The following is a 25,428-nucleotide window of genomic DNA, read 5'->3' as shown; positions in this document are numbered from 1 at the left end:
TAAACCAATAAATATTTTATCAAATTATTGTTTGAATAATTTTTAATCAATTTTATTTTTAACAAGTGAAAACAAACAATTGACTGAGTTAATTGTTGAAATACCATGTATAGACAGTGTTGATTATTCTATCATATTACACATAGGTACATATATGTCACACACATATAACTGATATACCGATATAATACATACTATACAATTTGCGCATAATATGCGCTCTCACGGGTAAAAAGTGATGTTTACGAAAAAATGTTTCAAACAAAAGTTGTTTTTTTTTTTTATAAGGAACATTTTTTACATGTAAACGGTTTACATCTCTAACGGTTTACAAAATGGATCCTACGAACCGAAGACCCAATTGACCTTTGTTGCTAATTTACGAACTTGACCTCAGACAGCCGGAAATGGACAAATTAGGTGATTTTATCAACACCCATACCAAAATTTTGTTCATAGCATCAATATTTTTAAGCGTAACAAACTTGGGATTAAACTTAGTATACCTTGGTATATTTCATATACATGGTATAAAAATGGCTAGCCATATAAAAATGTAGTTACTACATAAAAGAACAATGGGTGATGACTTATAATTTTAATTAATAAACTGTGACAAATTCTAGTATTGTGATTTATTCTTGAAAATGCAACTTTTAACAACGTTGCTTAACTTGCAAAATTTACTGCGATTTATAAGAAAGCAATATAAAAAAACTCCGGGGGAATACGATGAGGGTGTTGAAACTACTGAATATCTGATTTGTTGATGATCGCCGCTAGACAGCCGATGTGCGAATATTTAGAAAAGGTCTATTATAGTCACAATCTGTGCCTAGCGATGTCAATATTATTGTGAATGGCTTAGGTGATGTGTAAATAATAATCGAGTTAGTTGGTTTAAGTATATAATAATCTCTTTGTTAATAAATTGATTATTGCACATAAAAAATATTCTTTATTATCAGGATTGTAATTGTGTAAAATTCATTGAACTTATAAATTTTTATATTCCATAATAAAATAATCCTTTTCAACATAAAACCATGATTAAAATCACAGAATATAATAAAAATAAATATAAACAATTTTTTATTGTGAAATTAAAATGGAACTTTCATGACGGTAAATCACAGAATAATAGAGAACCATACTTAAGGCATAAATATCTTAAAATTTTATAATCTAGGGCCAGTTAACTGCTCGACTGCATTGTGGAAGCTACCCTTTCTCGGGGGTGGAAAAATGTTTAAAATAACAACGGGAATCTATAGAGGGGTGGATTCTAAGCAAAACAAGTCATTCAAGCATATTTCGAAAATTCGATACTATCCGAGTTATTAACGATTTGAAATTCGAAGTACTCAACGTCAACAAATAACTGAAAATTTTGAAGTTTTTTGCTATCGTACACTTTTTAAAGTACTAGAAAAAAACCAACAAATCATTTGCATGAAAATTGACAGGTTATAATGAAAACAAAGTTTCTCGTACCTTTCTTTTATGTTTTATTCTGTACAAAAAATGATGAATATTACCACGAGGATTAAAATTTATGCTTACCGCTTTACCATTTACATTATTTAAGAACTGGCAACATGCTCAAAAAGTTCTAGCAGTTTCGGATATATATTTCTGCAGAACTGAAAATATTGATTTTTAAGGACACTTTTTGAATTAAAAAGAATAAACTACTTATTTATTTTAAATTTGCACTTGAAAATTTGAAAAATATTTATTCTGTTTATTTAGCTGGGCGCATTTTCGAGGGTATAAAAAGACTATTTACACTTAATGAAATTTTCATTGGAGTAACAGATACATGACCAGATAAAAGAGGTTTCTTTCCGATGCGATACTTCAAAATTCTATAAAATTCCAACATACTCGTTTTTAAGCACAAAAATCCACATTTCCAAGGATTCGAAAAAAGTCAAGGATATTTCCAGATTTTCCAAAGCCAGATTAAAAATCAAAGACATTTTCAGGTTTTTGAGATTTTCAAGGTTTGCTAGACACCTTGAAAAAGAGACAATAATAATAATAATACAAGTTAGACTGGACGATTACATAGTCTATTGTGTATTAGTTTCAGTCCAGTTTTGTATTTTTGTGTTAAAATTAATTAAGAAGTGCACTGTTTATTATATTAAGCATAAATTAGATTGACAAGAATTGTCGAACAATCTCGACCAAGAACGGCCAGATTCTTCCAATTTTTCAAAATGTTATAAGAAAAAAACTTGTTAAGTTTCTTACTTTTAAGATGCTTTTAAAGGAAATGCCAAATTTCAAAAAGTTTTGCATTTGCCAAAAAACATGAAATATCTTCAAACAAAAATGCTTAAATTATGATTTTGTGGTATAAAAAAGGGGTAGAGGAACTGGAAAGTTGCTATCCCCTAAAGTTGACACTAACTCAGCTTACATAGCAATTTACGACTTTCTAGCTCAATTTGCAGGTTCTATGGAGACGCGCAAAGCCTTAAAGACCGTGAAAAGATAATTTTGTGGTGTAAAATAGGGGTAGAGGTGCTGAGAAGTTAACATCTTCATAAGATAAATTTTTGAAACTAAGCCAACCTACGTACCGATTTTCAACCCTATAGCTCAATTTGGAGGCTATACTAAAGTTCAACAAAGCCAATAAAACGTCGAAAAAAGCGGATTTTTCCCCTGAAAATCAAACATATCTAAAACCACATATGAAATATGTTCTGGGGTTCACGAAACGGATCTATAAAATCCTCACACCTCCCCGTTAGCCCTGGATACAGTGCGTTAGTCCATTTCTTTTTTTTTGGGAAAATATGACTAATAAAGAACTAGACAATAATGAAGTACAACGCTCTCAAATAATTTCAACAACTAATTAGTAAGTCAATTATTTCAAAATTATGACTACCATAACTAAACACAAGAGTGACCTCAAATATTGAAGGCCATCTTTGTTTAAATATACACAAAACCAAATACAATAAAAAAAATTAAATATTTTTATTTCACTAATTCAGATCGGGTGATAGACAGGTCTCTAATCCAAAAATTGGTCGGAGCTCTGATCTGGATGCCACTCACGTCAATTGTTTTAATCCTTCCAAAATAAATTTCTAACCTACTTCGATTGATTTAGTTAAATCTGAGCGCCATTTCTATTAATATAAACTATTCAGAGCAATATTGCGTATATTTAGCAACGCTCTTTAAACCGGTTGGCTCTTGGTAATCAAGTTTCTGGTGTGATTTCTTACCTTTTTACATTTACATCTTTTGCCCTGAAATTGTCTGGAGCCGAGATATGGAGGGGTGGCAATAAAAATTTTGTTTCACTTTTAAACAGTGGTTTATTCAAAGTTTATATCCGATTTACAAAGCAAAAATTTTTGCCAGCCGAAACGGACTGGAAAATATTTTTTTACAATTTCAAAAGATAATTTCTCAAGAATGGCTGAATAAAAACAGATGGCAATTTTTTTCCGAAATGAGAAGATGGTAATTTACAATTTCCATGCGGTTTAAAAGGTGAATATTTTTTAATTTTTTCAAAAATTTCTTTCTCGAAATCCTCTAGCCAATTTCGGCTGGAAAAAAGTTTTGCTATGTTAATTGGACATAAATTTTCATTAAACCGCTACTTTTGCTCCAACCAATTTAGAGACAAAAGTTGCAAATGAAAAAAGGTTAGAAATCACCTCAGGAATTCGATAACACAAGAACCAGCTGGTTGAAAGAGTGATGCTATAAAATTTAAAACCTTCTCGAAAAAAGGGCTGAGAATTTGATATACATAGACTTTATCATAATAGCCTATTTCGCTCCAAACAATGTAAAAATACAGATGCCATTTATCAGTTTTACATATTATATCGATAGTATAGACTATAGACAACGCCGTAGGGATCTAATTTTATAACAAAAAAAATTGTTGTTTAATCGTTAATTATTTTTCGAAGTTAACAAAATTGAGAATTACCAGAGTAGGTTATAAATGTTTTTGGAGGGATTTTAATTGTGGCGTCGGGATCAAAGTTTCGACTCATTTTTCGGCCTAAAGACTGGTCTATAATATATTTGGTGCTCTTACAGTTACAATAATAATTTATTTTTAATATTATATTTTTTACATTTTTAAATTGCATATTAAGATATCGCAGTCGGGTAAAAATAGCAATGAGTCATTGAAACTGTGTCATCTGAAAAGAATATTCAGACATATTTTTCACCTCTATATACAGAACAGTGACGCTCAGCTCTTAAACTCTCACGAAGAGCAGCGCACCTTGTGGATTCATGGAATAGTAGCAAGACACGTAGACTTACAAAGATTAGTTGGATACATAAATTTCTCACGAATACCAGCTCAGTTATTAAGTTTCCTATAAAAATTAACAGGACTCTTCTATCAATTTTCGTTAGAAGTTTGTAGAAAAGTAGAAAAGAATAAATCGGTTGGATAAAAGTTTCTAATGATTAATTATGACATGTATATAACAAAACATAAAATTAATTTTTATAAAATATATGGATTATTATTATTAAAAAAAAAAATTTTTAATTATACATCCGCACATGTGACAGCAAACACCAATCAGATGTACTTTGAAGGTTCTACGTCACGTCATTTGAAAAGCTATTTAAGCTTATAAATACAAAAACATATAAACTTGCATATACAAACATGATTGTATGTCACGGTTTGATGTCATTCAGCACGCCATGATACACTGTTTTAGAAGTAAATTTGAATTGGTTTTTTAAAGGCAAAATACATTTTTTTTAGTAATACTTTCTTGGTGTAAATCATATACTAACGTAACGTATAAACCAATTTTTCAAATTTAGGACAAAAGCCAATTCAGGTTCTAAAATAGATGTACTCCATACAAATTAGCAATTGGTTTATTGTGTTTTTTCTTTACATCTAAATTTGCTTGGACTAATAATATGATTCAATAAGCTTTATCAGGATTTTTCGTAGGTATTTTGAGGACACCCAACACCAAAATATCTATCAATCAGTGTTTGGACGATTTACTAAAATGCGATCCCCTACTATTCCGAATAGCGCTAGCCTTTGTTATTCCAAACTTGTGCAGTCTATGTAAGTGAAATTTATGAAATTTTAATAACTCTTGATTAATTTTGCAGGTAAGGAATCTAAATTTGCATTTTGAAAAAAAAAAAAATCAAAATCGGTTCATCCATTTAGGAGCTACGATGTCACAGATAGAAGTTCTTTTTGGTTCGGTGGTTATCTCTCTATAAGAAGTATTGTGTATATAGAGGTTGGAATGGCTGGAAATCAGATGTTTTTTTATTCTTACCAAGTGTTCTTCATAGTTTGATATTAATTATTTAATTGAATGTAAACACAAATTGTAAATATAATTATCGAACATTCAATGTTCTCTACTCGGGGCAAAAATATCTCATAAACCCTTAGATCTAAAATGTTAGATAGGTCGAAATTTTGTATAGAGTTGAATCTTATCTCAAAATGACGTACGATATGTCTTCAGGTAGTTTTCAAGAAGAATACCGTTAAAACTGCTGATTTAGTTACCAGAATTAATTCGAGTTTCGAAAATTATTCACCAAAATTATAGAAACTATAATCTAAGTATATTCAGTCTTTTTGTACTGAAGCTTAATTACGAATAACTCATTGTACAGTATGTTCATTTCAAAAGTATCCAACCTTAATAGCTCTTATCCTGATGAAATATAATCTAAGTATATTCAGTCTTTTTGTACTGAAGCTTAACTTCGAATAACTCATTGCACAGTATGTTCATTTCAAAAGTATCCAACCTTAATAGCTCTTAACCTGATGTGATTATTGTTTTAATTGAAAATTGGTCGAAGTTAAAAAATGGAAACGAGAGAATTTTAGGTTTCATTCATCCACCCTAGCCACCCTAACTGTATTATTTCAAATAACAGCCCCTGCCTTGCGGTACATCATTTGAAAGGACATAAAATTCAACCATGTGATATTCCACCATGTAAAAAATTGAAATAATTGGTTCCTAATTGAAATCGATCAATTGGTTCCTAAGATACACCACCACAGAAGATATAAGGTATTCACCCAATAACCTTTAATGCATTTAGGGAAAATGGTAACTTTGAAAAGTCACCAATGAAAAAAAAATGTATTTATCTTTATTAACACAAAAATAATATTCACAACGAAAAGACATACTGCAAATTTAATTCATAAAAACAAAATATTAATTTTTAACGGGTTTCTCTCAATTGTTGTCAATAAAAAATATCTCTTATAATTTCATATTTAATAATATTTTTTTATTTATAATATGAATGAAAATGTTGATAATTAACTTTATTGATTGATAAAAAAAAATTAATTTATAGTCCTGTATCCGATTATCCGAACATCTCTCTTCCAATTAATACCTGCCTAATTTTTTTGAGGCCTTTATTTGCGACTCCAAGAAACCACTGTAATGGTAGTTTAATAGGGTAAAAGAAATCGATGGGTGTAAACATTATCTCAGAACATATAATTAAATGTCAAATAAAAAAGAATTTCTACTAATAGGATATTTACACCCGTTTTGAAAGTGTCTCAATAAGATTCTTTAGCCAAATTATGCTAAATAAATCACTAAAAAACACAAAATTTCGCGGGTTAATTTCACGAAAACGCTTGAATAATAATAATTAATTCCAACAATTTAACGCACAAGCCACTTCGCTTTGACGCATATCCATTTTATGTTGCATTAGTTTGCAATGAGTTGGAATAAAAGTGCTCAGATTCAGGACTATTACCTTGGAAAGTAAATTAAATAATTATTGGCTCAAATATGTTTGTTTATAAGTTGTTTTTGTACATGAGTTTTATTATATTATGAAAATAATAATTTTATCATATTAAGGCATCATTAAACTAAACGATCATCAAGATATTAAAGTAAAATGACCAGTCAGTCAATGACCAAATTGATAAAAATCCAATTAAAAATCAAAAATATATTCCTTAACTACATAAAATAGTATAGTATGCCACAAGTGAGAATTTGACAAGTGCACACGAGAAGCGATTTAATAAAAAAAAATTTAACAAAAAAAACTATTCCAAAAAAAATTAATATGCATTAAAAAATAAAATAATAGCCATAATATAACGAACTTACAACTTTTGTTATTTTTGAAGTCGGTGTCAGCCAAGGAAACTACTGTGACAGAGCAGTTTGCTACATTAACTTGGCTGACACGCACCGACTCCAAAAATAACAATAATTGTAACTACATTATATTATCGTTATTTTTTTACTTTTTAGTGCATACTAAATTTTTTTTATTTATTTTATTTTATGATTGTTAGTGAATCTGAAGTACAGTAACTAATTTGTCACTAAAAAAAGAATCATCGAAATCGGTTGGCGTGATATTCGCACATACTTTAGACTTATATGGTTTTCTTATGGATGCCATTGTCAGAACGGTACCACACGGGAAGCACCAGCTTTCAAATAAAAAATCATCAAAATCGGTTTACCCATTCGAAAGTTCTGAGGTAACAAACATAAAAAAAAAATTAAAGTCGAATTGAGAACCTTTTTTTTGAAGTCGGTTAAAAATACAAACGCAGTATAATTGTTTAATTATACTGCAGTTTAATTTCCAAATCGGAAATTTTTGTGGTTCAACTTCAATAAATCTAAAAAAAAGATTGTCTTGGATTTGAAATTCCTAGTGTTAAAAAAGCCAGGAAAATCCAATTCATTTAACTACTAGGCAAATATTTTCTGAAACATTTCTCTAAAATACTTTTAAAAAATACCTAATTACCTAAAATGAACTCGAAAAATCGCTCCTCGAATAGGATTTTGGACGACACTTCTGAAACTTTGCATTCAAGCTCATCAAATGAACTTACGTTTTGTGTATGTTTTAGATCAAAATAACTTGTTTATTCAGTTATATCGAGATTTAAGGGAAAAAAATTATACTACAATTTTTTGTTCAATTTTTCTGAAGGTTTTTCCATATTTATCCCTTTGAAAAAAATCGAAAAAATCACAAACAACTTTTTGTTTATAAATACAAAATTTGAGCTTAGCGGACGATCGAACTATTTCCCACGATTTGGACTGGAATTCTGTATTATGCCATATATTTCGGAGAGATTTTCGGCGGTATCTCGAGAATTATTGTAAATAAACTAGTTTTTTGGATCTTTTTTACTCTATAAACTTCATATAAAAGAAGACTCCAATTAATCTAGAATTTCTTGGTAACGTTGTTAAGTGCTTCGATCAAATTAAAAAAAAATCGGGCCCCAAAACATTAGATGACGCTCTTTTATTTCATCCAGTTAAGAAACATTCATAATAAATTCAACCCTGGCAATTTTTTTTTTTGTTATCTCCTATTTAAACAATTAATATTTAATGTAAATAATATTCTAACGTCAATTGATTCAAACATGGACATCCTATTTCAATTATATTCGTAAAATGTTTTAAGGAAAAAGAACTCAACAACAAATCCATTAATAGAATATTAATGAATCAAGAATAAAGTCTAACATGTAAAATAATTATTATGTGAACACCAAATAACTTCCTTGTACGCTCACGAAACTAGTTACAATGGATTTAGGAGAGTTAGCTATTGTGTGCTTAATTTGTACCGGATGTTTTTCTCATAATTAGCGTTTTTTATGGGAAATTGGATGATAAATTCATAAAGTAAATGAAAAATCTAGACAAAAATTGCAGTTCAAATGGCGGTAAATGTAAAAAAATAATCGCCTCAAATAATCAATTAAGGATGTATGAGCATGGTAGTGGGGGCACAAATTTAAAAATAGATATTTTCAATTTTAATGATAAATTTATATTATTACTTGACGATATAAGACGAAAAGTAAGAATAAAATTTTTCGATATCTGGCTTAATTTTCAAAATATCGAAAATTGAAAATTTTGTTTAATTATTTAGCTTTCGATATTTCGAAAACCAAGACACATACCGAAAAATTTTATTCTTATTTTTCGTCTACATTCATGAAGTTATAACAAAATTCATCATCAAAGTTGAAAATAAGATAAAAATAATTTCAACCCTTAATCTACCCTGCTCTTACATCCCTTATATGGACGGTGACACTTAGTTAGTTTTTTTCTTTTCTAATTCATTGCTAATATGTTTACTTTCTATTAAAAAGTTTTTTTAAAATTTGTTTTCATTCATTCCAAATGAAAATTATCAAAAACTTCCAAAATATGTCGTTTTTTGAGATTCCTCCATAAGAGCCAATGTATTTTATATCGATTTTTAATGACTTTTTTCTTAAAAATTTGCACGGATACCTAAGCTGAAATTTTAACCACATATTCTTTGAGTAAAAGACTACCTACAAACAAATTTTGAGCCTTTAAATCAAACATTGTTGTCATGCTCATACATCCTTAAGTATGTTATAATATTACTTTGACACTATTATTTAACTGTTAGGAAGGCCATACTATGTATGTATGTATGTTTGTGTCTTTGCGGCACTTTAGAGACCAAACACATGGACCGACTTTGATGATTCTTACGTCAACCGATTTGTCTTAATCTTGCATGTATCACTAAACACATGGCAATAAAAATATAATTCAATACAGCGACAATCAGATGCCATATTGTGAAAAAGAAATAAATGAAAGTCAAAGAAATGTGTTAAGTCGGTTATCATTGAATAGGTATCAAATAAACAAACGATTGACGATCGAGATTGACGTAAGAATCATTTAAATCGGCGCGTTTGATCTATATAACGCCCCATAGGACCAAATGTAGCTTGCGGTCAATAAAAATGAACGATAAATATATCTGATGTATATAAGGTGTTGCATTTTTATTGATTGCAAGAAGTAGTTATAATAGGTTGGCTGATAAGTCCCCGGTCTGACACATAGATGGCGTCGCTAGTATTAAATGCATATTATTTTTATATAGTACCAACCTTCAAATGATTCGTGTCAAAATTTGACGTCTGTAAGTCAATTAGTTTGTGAGATAGAGCGTCTTTTGTGAAGCAACTTTTGTTATTGTGAAAAAAATGGAAAAAAAGGAATTTCGTGTTTTGATAAAATACTGTTTTCTGAAGGGAAAAAATACAGTGGAAGCAAAAACTTGGCTTGATAATGAGTTTCCGGACTCTGTATTTTTTCCCTTCAGAAAACAGTATTTTATCAAAACACGAAATTCCATTTTTTCCATTTTTTTCACAATAACAAAAGTTGCTTCACAAAAGACGCTCTATCTCACAAACTAATTGACTTACAGAGGTCAAATTTTGACACGAATCATTTGAAGGTTGGTACTATATAAAAATAATATGCATTTAATACTAGCGACGCCATCTATGTGTCAGACCGGGGACTTATCAGCCAACCTATTATATACATAGGCTGTAAGTGAAGTCCACGAACTATGTTAAATTGGGTATCATTGAAAATCCTAACTAAAAAGTGTAAAATAAACAAATAAATTAAAAAAATCAAATAACCCGATTGCGTTTTAAATAAAAACTGAAAAGAAAAAAACAAGTCTAGTTTACATAACGATAAATTTAACATTCGGGACCCATCAACATCTAGTCCTGCTCAAATCTTTCGAATAATAAGTCCCGACTATTATGTCACATTACAAATTTTCAGTTTTTATTTAACGCAGTCGGGTTGTATCATTTTTATATCATGTATATATGAAATATATCATGGTATATTAAGTTTAGTCCCAAGTTTGTAACGCTTAAAAATATTGATGCTACGAACAAAATTTTGGTATAGGTGTTTATAAAATCAACTAATTAGTCCGGTTGCCTGTCTGTATGTCCGTCTGTCTGTCAGCACGATAACTCAAAAACGAAAAATTGATATCAAGCTGAAATTTTTACAGTGTGCTCAGAATTTATCAACAAATGAAAACAAACAATTGACTGAGTTAATTGTTGAAATACCATGTATAGCCAGTGTTGATAAAGCAATCGTTTGTTTTTTGACGTCACGTAAATAAAAAAATATATTCACTTTTAGCCACACACGCACATAACTGATATTTCCATATTAATACATACTATAAAATTTGCATTTAATTTGCGCCCTCGTGAGTAACCAGTAATGTTTACAAAAAAATGTTTAAAACAAAAGTTGTTTATTTTTTTATAAGGAACATTTTTTACATTTAAACTTTTGTTCTATCTCTAACGGTTTACTAGATGGGTCCTACGGATCCAAGACCCAATTGACCTATATTGCTCATTTACGAACTCGACCTCACTTTTTACGTCCTGACTACGCTATAAAAATTTCATCTTGATAACTATTTCGTTTTTGAGTTATGGTGTTGACAGACAGACAACTATAAATGGACTAATGAGGTAATATGAACACGTATAGTAAAATTTTGTTCGTAGCATCAATATTTTTAGGTGTTACAAACTTGGAACTAAACTTAATTTCATATATACATGGTATAACAAGAAAAAGTTTTATTTTGGAGATCATTGAATTATTTATGCATAATAGTGGAATCCCACTTACTAGAAGAGTGAGTACCATATATTTAACCAATTACTACAATGATACTTTTTGATACACTTTAATAAACGTCGAAAACATTGATAATAATTGATTATAAATAATTTTTTTGCTCGAGGCCTTATAGACAAATCATTGCTCTATCATTTGACAATATTAAAAAAAAAAATTTTAAGTAAATGGAATATGGCTATTTTTTAAGTAAATTCATTATTTGTACTGAAATCTGAAATCCAAAATTTCTAAGTATAGCTACCTATCGTACAAGGAAGAACAAAAAGCAAGTGTACGCAACTGGATGTTTCAAGAGTCATAAATCAAAAATTTTAACACTATACCCCGTTTTTGAGTTGTATGAGAACCCGATAACTTTCGCGATCGATGCGTACAACAAAGGACAAAAGAGAATTATTACCACTAGATGTTACAACAGTGCTAAATCCAAGAGTTCACTTGATTGTGAGTTATGCGATATACGCGTACCATTGGATAAATTGCAATTAAAACCCGTTAAAATTGATTTAGAAATACTCAAAATGGATATTTCCGTTGAAATCTCGACATGAAAATTTTTCAAGATTAAAACACTTCCTTTACTTTTTACAAGGTAGTCCAAAAGTATCGATGCACAAGGTTTGTTTCTTTGTTCGTGACGTTGGTTAATCTAATGTTTAATTATAAGATCTTTCATCTTCGTACCCGCAATTATAAATTTTCAAATGTGATTCTAAAGGTTAAAAATAAAAATACTATAAATTTTTGTCATGACCTTAGAGCAGTTCAATCGTGAAATGGTTTTTCTTAGCATTCCAATAAAGTTAAAATATAAAATTAATAAAGAAATTCTGTGTTTATATAAAAAGAAAATTTTTTTTTCACCGTCTGCGAAATAAAATATTAACAATCAAAATGTGATAACTATAACATGCTGGCGGTATACCGGGTATAAAAAAAATTGATATCTCTATCCCGTATATATTATAAATGTGAAAGCCAGGATGTTTGTTGGTTTGCTACGCTTTCACGCCTAAACTAGCGAATGGTTTTTAATGAATTTGTAAAGCAATATAGCTCATACATCAGAATAACACATGAGCTATAAATTATAGAGAATTAAATTTAATCTGACATTTACTATGTATTTTGAATTTTTACAAAAATATTTAATTTATGGTTCAAAATAATGATCACAGATAGAGCAGAATGATCTTCATTTTGAACCATAAATTAAAGATTTTTGTAAAAATTTAAAACAATAAATGTCAAACAATTCATGGTAGCTCTGATATATTCAATAAATTATGACTATTTTACAATTTAAAAAAATGAAAACTGTGCATATCTTTCAGCTGCATGAAACAATCCCTTCAAGTGTTATGGAAGGAGGATCAATGAGATCAAGAGAGGTAGAGGCTATAAAGCAATGGATTTTACTTTCAAGCGGGTATCAAGCTAGTTATTCTATATATTTCGAAAACGGTTCATACAATTTTATTCAAAAACAACGCCTTAAGACATTTATTTATGAAGAATTTTTTGGTACCAAGAAAACGGTTCTTGGCCGATTTGTTGAAAAGATGAGGAAAAACATTTTATGAGTTAATTGTTGAAATATCCTGTATAGAAAGTGTTGAATGCCAGTGCTTGTATTATTTTTATATATTAGAAAAGTTTAGAAAATCAACACAATTTTAGCGGCCTCCCGGCCGTGTCGACTCACTTTCGTATAGCACTGATAATGTGTGTGTGTGCCACAATTCGTATGTCTATATGACTTGAATTCATCACCAAAGTTTTCCTAATTTGCACCCTCATGGGTAAATGGTGAGATTTACGAAAAAATGTTTCAAACAAAAGTTGTTTATTTTTTATAACAAATATTTTTTACATTTAAACTTTTGTTCTATCTCTAACGGTTTACAAGATGGATCTGCAGGGACAGACGGATGAACGGACGGACAGTCGGAAATGGACTGACCAAATTTTGTTCGTAAAATGTTTTTAGGCGTTACAAACTTGGAACTAAACTTAGTATACCTTGATATATATTACATATACAGGGTGTTCTGTTATTGACTGCAGATCGTTGGCCTACAGAATAAGCTCATAAAGACGAAGGAAAAAGTTATTTACTAATTTTGGATCTGAGCCCTAATTTGCGAGATATGGCTATGGTACAAATCAAAAAATTTAACCATTCACAGTGTTTGAAAACCTGGTAGGCATACACTATCTTATTTGGAAGGGACAGTTAAAAACTATCAAATTTAATTGGACAATAAAAATTTAATACATTAGCAATTGTTATCTTTATTTTTCGCATTTAATTATTTACTTGTCTCGCTTGTTTTTCGATTAGTATTTATTTGCCACTACAGTTCACTTAGTTATAGGCTGGAATTGTCTTACATAAAAAAAATGGGCTGTCTTTGCATACTTTACATACGCAATAAACTAAATAATAAATAACATGTTGATTCTTTTCAAATAATTTTATAATAAAAACAACTGAATAGAGCAGGAGACGGTCGTTTCATCAATACGTATGTTATGTGTAAATTTATTATTATTCAAAATAGCTTATAGATTATTTACATTTCTCTATAACAAAAGGTCATTCCATTGGTTTCAATAACGAACGTAGACCTTCAATACCAACAAAAAAAATTATGTAGGAATTTACCAAATTTTGCATTTTCTCAAATTAGTTTTCCCACAAATTCAAGAAGAGCGTTTTATGGAAATTTTCAAAAGTAAATGAAGTATGTTAAGCGTGGTATCCAAATTTCAAGATATTTTCAAGCCACAAACGGCCAGTGGCAAATGAATGAATTATGAAATATTTGTACATTAATCACAGCACAGATTACATTTATCGCAGGAAATTACAACTAATACTAAATAATAATAAAAATAAACCCATCTTATCACAGTTTTCAAAATCAGTAATCTTATTTCACTTTTTCAGTTTTAAAAATCATTAGTTCTCCTTCAAATTCAAGGAAAGCGTTTTTCGGAATTTTTCAAAAATATATGATGTATGGTAAGCGTGGTATCTAAATTTCAAGCTATTATCAGGCTACAAGCGGCCAATGAAATGAATTATTATCAAGGAATATCAGTAATAGTAATTATTAACCAGGAATATCAGAAGACTGTGAATAATGTAAGCTGTGCTGTGATTAATGTACAAACAATTCATTGTAGTTTGTAGCTTGAAAATAGAATTCAAATTTCATTTGGGTACCACGCATAGCATACTTATTATACTTTTAATTTTCAACATTTCCGAAAAACACTTTTCTTGAGTTTGTAGGAGAACTTACGATTTTTAGAAAATGAAAAATGAAAAAGTGGATTAAGATTACTGATTTTGATTATTGTGATCGATGGGTTTATTTTTATTATTATTTAGTATTAGTTGTAATTTGCTGTGATTATTGTAATCTATGCTGTGATTAAAGTACAAATAATTCATAATTCACTCATTTCATTGACCGTTTGTAGCTTGATAATAGCTTAAAATTTGGATACCACGGTTAACATACTTCATTTATTTTTGAAAGTTTCCGAAAAAAGCTTTTCTTGAGTTTGTAGGAGAACTAATAATTTTTAGAAAATGAAAAATTGGTAAATTCCAGCTCGACAATCCTACGCAGTTTTCTTCTAGATATTAAAGGTCAACGTTGGTTTTTGAAACCAATGGAGGTCACATTGAGCATTTATTACAGAAGAATGTAAATAATTTATAAGCTATTTTGAATAATAATAAATTTATACAAAACATACGTATTGATGAAACGACCGTCTCCTGCTCTATTCAGTTGTTTTTGTAATTGAATCAACAAACAAATTTCAACTTGTTTTGTTATTATTTCTTGGAATATACAAAATAGTTTTTTTTGATGTATGTTAAATGGATTGTAAGACGTCCTATTTAGCTTAAGTATTAACACAATACCATCATAGTTAAAATATAAAAAGTGGGCGGGTTTGATCAAGTCCAATGAAATCATTTATACTTTAAAAAAAACCCCTTCCTCAGTTCAAAGTAATAAAATAAAATAAACTTATATCTACTTATTATCATTGGCTACTGATTATCGAATGATAGTCTGTCAATGAACAAATATATCAATTTTTGCCATACCTGTAGCGCCCAAACTAGGGCTCAAATCCAAAATTGGTAAATGACTTTTTCATTCGTCTTTATGAGCTTATTCTGTAGGCCGACGATCTGCAGTCAATAACAGAACACCCTGTATACAGGGTATAAAAGCAAATTATATATTTACAGTTTTGTGTGTGTATTGAGTGTATGTATAGAATACAATGACTTAGTATTGTACACTGTTTTCACAAATAGTACATTAATATAAGAAGAGCATGTTTTTTTTTAAAGTTCAGTAGTTTTTGAGATATTTAATTTTTTGCAAAAACCACCACTTTTTTGAGCTGGATGAAAAATCTATTTTTTTCATCGTGGTTGTACACTCACTGTCAGAAAAAGTGCCACAGTTAAAACATTCTAAGCGTACGCATCATATGTTATGTTATAATAGTAACACTTAGAATGTTTTAAAACGAGCATTTTTTGTGACATTGAGTATACATAGTCTGACTTTTTTCTAAGGATGCATATTTTTACTTTAAAAAATAAAAATGTATCATTGCAATGAAAAAAATTGTTAAAATCGCCAAAAACTAAAAATTCAATTTTTCCATGTATACATTTTTCAATGTATAATGAATGTCTATGATAATTATACCATTAAAAATTAAAAACGTTTTCATAATTAATATTTTTACTATTTGCTATTATTATTCGTTAAGTTTTAGGTAATGTAAAAAAATGGTAGGAGCAAAAACTATATTTTTTATTACCAAGAACTCTTTTCTCGAAACTTTTTTCTCCAAAGTAAATACTTTAGCCACAAATCACTAAAAACCACCTATCACTTCTTTTCACTCCTGGCGCACCCCCTTCCGGCATAATTCAGCTGTTTTAATTATAGTTATATACTGGGTGTTCCAAACCACCCGTCCAGGCTGATTATTCTGAAAAGTTTTTAAAAAAAATTGAAACGAAAAAACACGTATCAAATATTTTTTGAAACTCTATCTAACCATACCAAAAACACCCTCCACCCTCAATCCCTGTTAGGGGTAGGGGGTGTAACTTGAAAAAATCAAATGGAAACCCCTATTTTTTTCTGCAGATTTGGATTCTTCAGAAGAAAAGACAAACATTTTGTCTAAGAAATTTTTCCCGATTTTCGGTAGATCGCGCTACAATCGACAAAAATCGTTCTTTTAGATTTGGCATAAGAATTGCGCCGTTCAATGACAAAAATCAAAACGAAAAAGTAAAAATAAAAAAAAAAACACAAACACACAGAACCAAAACAAAAACAAAACAAAAGCAACACAAAAGTTAGAAATTCAACGAAAATAAAAGAGAAGCAAAAATGTCGAATTGCGGTAATTGAGGTAAACCACTAGACAATTGGGAGGATGCTAAATAAAGCTCTTAGAAAGAATTAGATATGAATCATTTTAGATTTAATTTTTTTTCAGACTTTCCAAAATAAAAAAAAACATTTTTGCAAAAATAATTTTTCTAAATCATAATAAAATATGAAAAACAAAAACAGAATAGTCTTTTCTTCAAAAAAACAAAAACAAAATTGAAAATAACTATTCTCGACTCAAAAAACTTTTCTCGCCTTCACTTGAACTGCAATTCTAATGTCAAATCTAAAAGAACGATTTTTGTCGATTGTAGCGTGATCTACCGAAAATCGGGAAAAATTTCTTAGACAAAATGTTTGTCTTTTCTTCTGAAGAATCCAAATCTGCAGAAAAAAATAGGGGTTTCCATTTGATTTTTCAAGTTACACCCCCTACCCCTAACAGGGGTTGAGGGTGGAGGGTGTTTTTGGTATGGTTAGATAGAGTTTCAAAAAATATTCGATACGTGTTTTTTCGTTTCAATTTTTTTTGAAAACTATTCAGAATAATCAGCCTGGACGGGTGGTTTGGAACACCCCGTATATTATGTCCTACACTAAGCAGGTCCGTTCTTGCAACTAATTTTTTCCTTTACACAATGCAATTCAATTGGTCTACTTGGAAAAATGTTATTTTTGACTGTAAAATGATTATCTTCATATGAGAATCATCAATTTGGCGAGACTTGAGGTCATGAGGCTAAATATGACGTCTTGTTTCATTTTAACTCACAATAATAAAAACATATTTTGTTCTTCTACTTTTCAAAAAAAACTCTCAATTCATTGACCAGAAAGTCCTTCTACAATGTTCTTTGACCAGAATGGGTATTTAAAACTAGTCCAAATTAAATCAGAGATGCTCCGTTGAAATGGATATTTCCGTTGAAATTTCTACATGGAATTTTTTCAAGTTCCAATACTTCTTTTACCTTGTACAAGGTAGTAAAAAAATACGCTGCACAAGGTATATTATTTTTTTGTTCATGATGTTTGGTTAATCCAATGTTTAATTATAAGTTTCATATCTATCATCTTCTTCGCTTATTACTCAATAATAAATTTCCAAATGTGATTCTAAAGGTTAAAAATTTTATAAACACTTGTTATGACCTTAAGGATCAAAGAAATGTCAATTTACAATTTAAAATTGGTATTTTTGAAAAAGTATTTTTTGAATCGAAATTAAACAATTGGAAAAGTTTATTTCTTCTTTTCACTGTGAAGTAACTTCAGACTTTTCAATTTGACGAGATTTCATGAGTCAGAGTCATGAGTCTAAGTATGACATATTGCCTCATTTTAATCCTCAATAATAAAAGGATCAATGCTTCTATATGACGATTATCCTATCAAACAGGGTCGAAACTACAATCGGGGAAGTCCAAATTTGAAATTTTTTTTTTCAAAATAATTTTCGATACTGTAAATTAAATTTAACGCCTCTAGCGTTCGCTTTATCAAGTCCTTCAAACTTCACTTCAATTGATATACGTCAAATATGTATCTAAATCTAAGCACATAATTAAGTTGTTATCCATATATGGATATAAGTTAAGTTTGTTAATTAAATATTTATAGCATTAACATAACGTTGATTGTGAACTATATTCCTGTCGAGAACAGTGATAGCAACCTTGGTACCTATACCAGAAACTTTTATTAAGAATATAAACTTTTTTTCAATAATAATTCTAGTACAATTTTGGTTTTAACCACTTCGGCTATTTCCTGACTCCGAAATATATAAGTGATTTATTCCTTCATAAGTGCATGAGTGTAATAAAATTCGCAGTTTGAAAATGATAAGAATTTATTCAAGTGATGTCCAAAAAAGACGAGAAAAATAGAGATAAATCGATGAAGCTGGATACCCAAAATTTGGTTTTCCACCGGGATCTTTTCAGCTCTATTTTGGCTCTGCAGTCAAAACCCTACAAGATATCCTATCAGATTTAAGTAAAGTCATTATCTTGCCACTAAAAAGGCAGGAAAATGTCGAAACCTCAAATATTAATTCAAATATATGATAGTATTTAATATTACGATGCAATAAGAATTCTCTTTGGCTTAAAAAGTTTATTATAAATATTTTAATTACGTTTCATCTAAATAAAATTCGATTTCTGCCCCAATTTCATAAATTAGTTTTTTGTATTATATAAATACGTATTTCGAATACCAAGTAGTCATCATCAGTATGAATTAGATAATCGTAATAACTCTTTTTATGTATGTTACTCGTTGCTAATTTGGTGACGAACTGCACTCGTACAAGTCCGTCACCGCCCGCATTCGTGCAAGTCCGTCAGTGAAATTTATTTCATAATATTCTCGAGTTCTCATTAATTATCTTCGATAATATTTATAACGTTTTACCTTCTAATTGCGTGGCAGGAAAATGACAAAGTGTCTCAACTGCCATCACAAAGACGAAACATTAGATACGCGACACCATAGATAAATCCTTAAATTTTCTATTATTTAAACTAATTCAAAAATAAATACTACAAAAAACAAGTGTCAAAGTTCATATAACTAAAAATTAAGACGAGTAGTAGTAGCTTTTGTTGCTCTTTGAAAATATAAGATATATAGAGTGATTTTTTAAAAAGATTTCCTCTTTGCATTTCGAAGATAGAATGGGATATTAAAAAACCCGAAAACACGTATCGACGCATTTTTAGTGGGAATGGTCGAGCAGGAATCAATTTTTTTAAGTGACACTACATACTTTTTGTAACAGATTCTTGCTCTTTGTCGCAAAAGCTTTTGTTTGAAAATATTTCCTGGACCTCAATTTTTGGTACCCGATTTTAGGTATTATGAAGTTAACAAGTTCAACAAGCAAATTATAAAATCAATAATTTGTATACAGATTTTTATTTCTATCCAAAAAAAAACAAAAAACTTCGATAAAAAAAAATTCATTTCCTAAATTATTTTCACACTTTTAAGCAGGCATGGGCAAACTTGATTTAGAAAATACGAGTAAGTCAGTGACAACCTAACCAGTGACGACCAAAAATACGAGTAAGACAGAGAGACCAAATTTTTTTCTACATATCATTTTTCTATCATTACTATAAGAGAAACTGAGATAGGTAGAAGAGTCGTATACCTGTCTGGCTTCCTCCTGTATGAGTAATGCGGACTTGGATAAAGAGACACACAATAAAGTTTATGGCACACAATAAAGTTATAACAATGGTGACTTCGACTTAAAATAACTCGCCCATGCCTGGTTTTAAGCCTTTAAATTGTAAAAATAGGTCAATTGTCAATCAATATGTGTTTCCTTTTTTTTTTAATTTCCGTTCCGTTTTCGAAATACAAGTATAGAATTCTTGATTAAATAGAACTAACTATACTTACAATTTGTGTAAAATACGCTCCACGTATTAAACTTGCAAGGAATGCAACAATATACAATAGTTTTTGTGTTGTAATTTTACATGCACGTAAAAATGTTGGATTTTTTAAACGTTGGTATTCCGATATTATACACATTACTAATTGAATAATGCATACTAGCGCAACCAGAAAGAATACACCACCAATGCCTGTAAAAGAAAACACAAAATTATTAATAAATCGTACATTTGTCAAAATAATTAAATTAAAAGGCTATATAAATGGAAAAGTTATGAGTTTGGAGTTTGCGCCCCTTCGTAGCTTCTTATTTTAATCCAACATGAGTTAGAAGGATGAAATTTTGTCTTAGAATTTTCTTAGAATGTTAAGGAACTGACTTTTGGTAGTATCGACTTATCGGCCTTCTTTCAACCTTTTAATATAAAGTATTCTTTGGGTTTCAAGACAAAAACCCAGTTCAATAAAAAGGATCTAATAATAACAGGCATCCAATGACGGGAAAATATGACCTCATTGACGGAGCTCAGCTGATCACTAGTTTTTTTATTTTAGACTTAAAATATTGTTTAATTTTTTTGTATGTTGCTCACTTATTAATTTATATTAATTTTTATAATAACAGCCTATTAAAATTTATTATTTAATTAATTATAAAATAATTGTTTTCCAGTGTTCAGTTTGTTTTATCCGGTTCAATCTCAAGAAGTCTAGTTTCATTTACTGTGTAAATGAAATAGCAGCTGGGATATGCAAAAATTACACAAGCCGTGAATTGCCACATAAATACTGAATTCGAAAACATTAAAAACACAAAACATTCCATTAACTAATTGTTGCAGCATTATCAAGTCTTCGAAAAGATTCAAATCTCTTATTTCCAGGAAAAGAAACTGAGTTAAATAGATTTTGCCCCCAATTTCACAATTCTTCAATACAATAAAATGAGAGCTTATAATATGGAAAAGATGAAAAGATTTATGAGAAGCTTTCCAAACTTTTATTAAATATTTTTTTTCAAATATAAAGCACAAACGTACATTAATATTAAATTAAAGTTTCATGATAAATATTATTTTTTATTTTTGGTACACAAAATTACTTTTAAAAAATAGACAGATTTCAATCAAGTAAAGGCATATCACATATCGCCTATCTTTGTCCATAAGCGTTATTTGATAAAAGTAAAATGTATTCAATCTTAGCAACAACAAAAAATCATCAGTCGGATATTTCAAACTTTCAAAGTTGGCGCCACCTCGTACGCAGACACTTTAAAAAATAACTTATTTGTACAAAAACAACTAACGAACTAAAAACGGAAACATTGGCGAACTGTAGTTCGCGTAGTTCGCCAAAAGGAGCGCTCTTACGAACTAGGTCGTTTGCGAACTACCCAACACTAAAAAGGGAGCAAAAGTAAAGAATGTCTCAGATCACATGTACATTGTCGCCATAGGCGAAACCAAAGGTGACAAACATGAGATCTGAGACATTCTTTACTTGCTCCTGTGGTGTGAATACTATTTTTCTCCCCAGCGGAGGCAGAAAGCGGTAACTTCGTTTTTTTTACAGTCGGACGAAAGTTGATATTTTCTGCACGGAGGGGTGAAAAAATATTTCTTTTCGGTGTTTTAGTTTCCTTTATTTTATGAAAAAAACGATTTAGCACAAAATTAGGTCTAAAAATTGCTAGCCATTGTCCACCAACTTCGCTAAACAATTCTAACTATATAAACAAAAATCTCTTAATGATTCCCTCTCTCACGGATGTAGTTCCGAAACCGTTTTCGTATCCCTATTTAACAAACTTTTTGTAATTTTTTTTTTGATATTAATAATACATTTTTAAAGCCACGAACATTTATTTATGTACACACTGTAGAAAATTTGTCCGGCGTTCATACTAGGTAAAATCGTTATTAGATTTGTCATAATCCAAGAATTAAATTTTTATTAAAACATTTAATCATTTTCCTTACATTATTCAAATAATTCGATGGTGAGTAAATAGAACATTATTTTTTATCACACAAAATTACCGGATATGATAATTAATTGTATTTAAATTATCCTTCAATTTTACCATGGTCTACATTTGTTGCTATCATATGATTAAAAAAAACACCCGATTAGGTAAAATATACTCACTGCATAATTAAGTATTTAAAAAAAAAAAAATCAAGTTTTTATTTTCAATGGCAATTCTAAGTTAAAATTTTTAGTTGTTTAGTTCAGTATTGAAATAAATATTATCATATATTATAAGAATATTTAATTTTTCTAATTAAGAAGATAATCTCTCCTAGTTTTATTTTAGGAGTTTCCATGGTAAAAACAAACTACTTAATTAATATAACTTTATGGATGGAATATAAGTCTGTGATTATTATATATGGTTTACATTGACAATTTAATATAAATTTAAACAAGTTGTTATGTTAATTTACATTTAAAAAATTTTGTTTAGGCAATTTTATCTTTTAGTTTCACAATTTCTAATGCATCAAGTTTAATTATATTCGGTTCACAATTTGCGGAGAAATCGGTGAACATACATAAAAATCATCTATGATAAAGATTTTTTTTTAGCAGTTGGGCTGTTTTTTGTCTAACTTCTCTGTGTTATTTTGTCGTTACAACCGATTTTGACTGTATAATTATACAGTTTATACTTTATGAAAAACAAGTGAAAACAAACAATTGACTAATTGTTGAAATATCACGTATAGACAGGGTTATATTTACTCTATAACATTACACATATACCTATACATGTCACACATACATAACTGATAATCCCATATACCCATATTAACATATACTATAAAATTTGTACCTAATGTGAACACTCGTGAGTAAACAGTGATGTTTACTCACGAAATGAAATTTTGTTTGAAACAAAAAAATGTTTCAAACAAAAGTTTTTTATTTTTTGATAAGGAACATTTTTTACACTTAAACGTTTGTTCTATCTCTAACGGTTTACAATTGACCTATGATGCTCACGAACCCAACCTCACTTTTTACTTCCTGAGTACGCTGTAAAAATTTCAGCTTGATATCTTTTTTCGTTTCTGAGTTATCATGTTTACAGACGGACAGCCAAAAATGAACTAATTAGGTGATTTAATGAACACCTATACCAAAATTTTGTTCGTAGCATCAATATTTTTAAGCGTTACAAACTTGGGACTAAATTTAATATACTATGTATTTTTCATATATACATGGTATAAAAATCCAATATTTTATTGGATATTGTTTAAAATTAACAATTATACATTGTCTTGTACAAAATTGAATTTTAATATTACAATTTTTCTTATAAAAACAACAAAATTCATTATTTTAATTTTCTATAATTGGAACAATAAATTTAATTTTATTAACATTCATCAGCAAATATAATTTATTAAATTTTTATATAACAGTGAAAAAAAATTAAAATAATGACAACCTCATATTGAAATAATATAAGTATTCAAAATATTTCTTAATGATTGGATTCAGTAGAGCTTAATATTTGTATTTACAATAATATGGGATTGAATTTAAAATATGAATTCGTTGATACAAAATCACTGAAGTTAAATAAACAAAATCATTACTTCGATGAAAGAGAATGATTTTAGTTTAAAGTCATGCATTTTAATGATGGAAGATAAAATTGTACTTAGTTGGAATATATAATCGTGTAAGTAAAGCGAATCGATGAATCGAAGAAAATTTATTTGCTTTTGCTTGAAATAGAGTATTTGGTTATTATGATCGCATATCTATCATCTCTAGTCCATACGTGATTGAGACAACTTCCTGAAGATTGTAGTTACCAATTAACAGAGCTTGAAATAAACATATTTTTTGCTACTAATGTAACAAGCGTCGATAGCGCAGTTGGTTAAGATGTAGACTTAGGACACTAAAATCATATGTCGCTAGTTCAAATCCGACTTAGAGAAATTTAATTTTTTTAAATAAACCTATTAGCAGGTGTAAACCTTTTATTTTTTTACCTACTTGTGTAGTTGTGACAATCACATCAGTATTTTGTTTTAATATTTATAAGTAGTGGAACCAATCAAAAAAAGATTGTTTAAAACTATGTTGCATTTCAAAACAACAATATTTGAAAATTGATAGACAGTATATTATTACTTTCATACAAACAACTCATGCATTTGTGTCAACTTCATTACTCAACCCCGTACGGTAGTTGTATCACATTCGTGGCACACTCTCACATCGGTTGGTATTAAGAATTATTTTTCAGTGAAAGGTTAAATAAATGAACACTGCAAAACTATAATTAAATGTAAATAAAAAACAGAATTTTTCATCAGTTGCAAGTTTTCAACATTCTACATACAAAGACATAAACCAAATCCTCGTTGCGTAAATGCAAAATCTGATGTGGCCTCCATCTGGTTTCCTTGAACGCGTTTATAAACTACTAAGCATAATTAATTCAAAGATAATCAAAATGGATATTATAATAGGATTTTGCCCCAATTTCCTAGATCAATTTTTGTATTAGACAAATACATATTTCGAGTACCATGTAGTTATTTACCATCAGAATGAGTTAGCTAATCGTAATTACTCTTATAGTGTATCAATATTTCTAAGCGTTACAAACTTGTGACTAAAATTAGTATACCCTGACATATATTTCATATATACAGGATATAATAATTTATTGTTGAGAGCTTTAAGTTGTGGAAATCCATTATAATTGTTTTGATGAAAATATAATAACACTTTAATTTCAAGAATTCATTTTAGTTGCTTTTTCCACTTGTCATATGTTCAGAGGCGGATTTGAAGGCACTTTTTTGTAACGAAATACAGGTCTTAACGATATTAGGCAACGAAGTGCAAAAATGAGACGGCACCGCTTTTTTTACTCTTCATAAAGGAAGTTGGGACCCCTCGTGTAACGCTCTTTTTATAGGGATTTAGGAATTCGTATGATGTTG

The 25,428-nt window shown here is 29.3% G+C and overlaps 1 protein-coding gene across 2 annotated transcripts in view; it reads right to left on the bottom strand.

Annotated features, from left to right (window-relative positions):
- Positions 1 to 25,428, bottom strand: part of LOC123290945 — a 48,227-nt gene that overhangs the window by 16,533 nt on the left and 6,266 nt on the right. For both annotated transcript variants that reach the window (XM_044871332.1, XM_044871331.1), the window contains exon 2: positions 20,453 to 20,640. In XM_044871332.1, the coding sequence (XP_044727267.1) occupies positions 20,453 to 20,640 (188 nt within the window). The remainder of the gene's footprint in view (positions 1 to 20,452; positions 20,641 to 25,428) is intronic.

This window comes from Chrysoperla carnea, chromosome 1, assembly GCF_905475395.1.
Source record: "Chrysoperla carnea chromosome 1, inChrCarn1.1, whole genome shotgun sequence".
Taxonomy (NCBI): domain Eukaryota; kingdom Metazoa; phylum Arthropoda; class Insecta; order Neuroptera; family Chrysopidae; genus Chrysoperla; species Chrysoperla carnea.
Note: the sequence above shows the minus strand (reverse complement) of the source record. Positions and strands in the feature narration are given on the sequence as shown.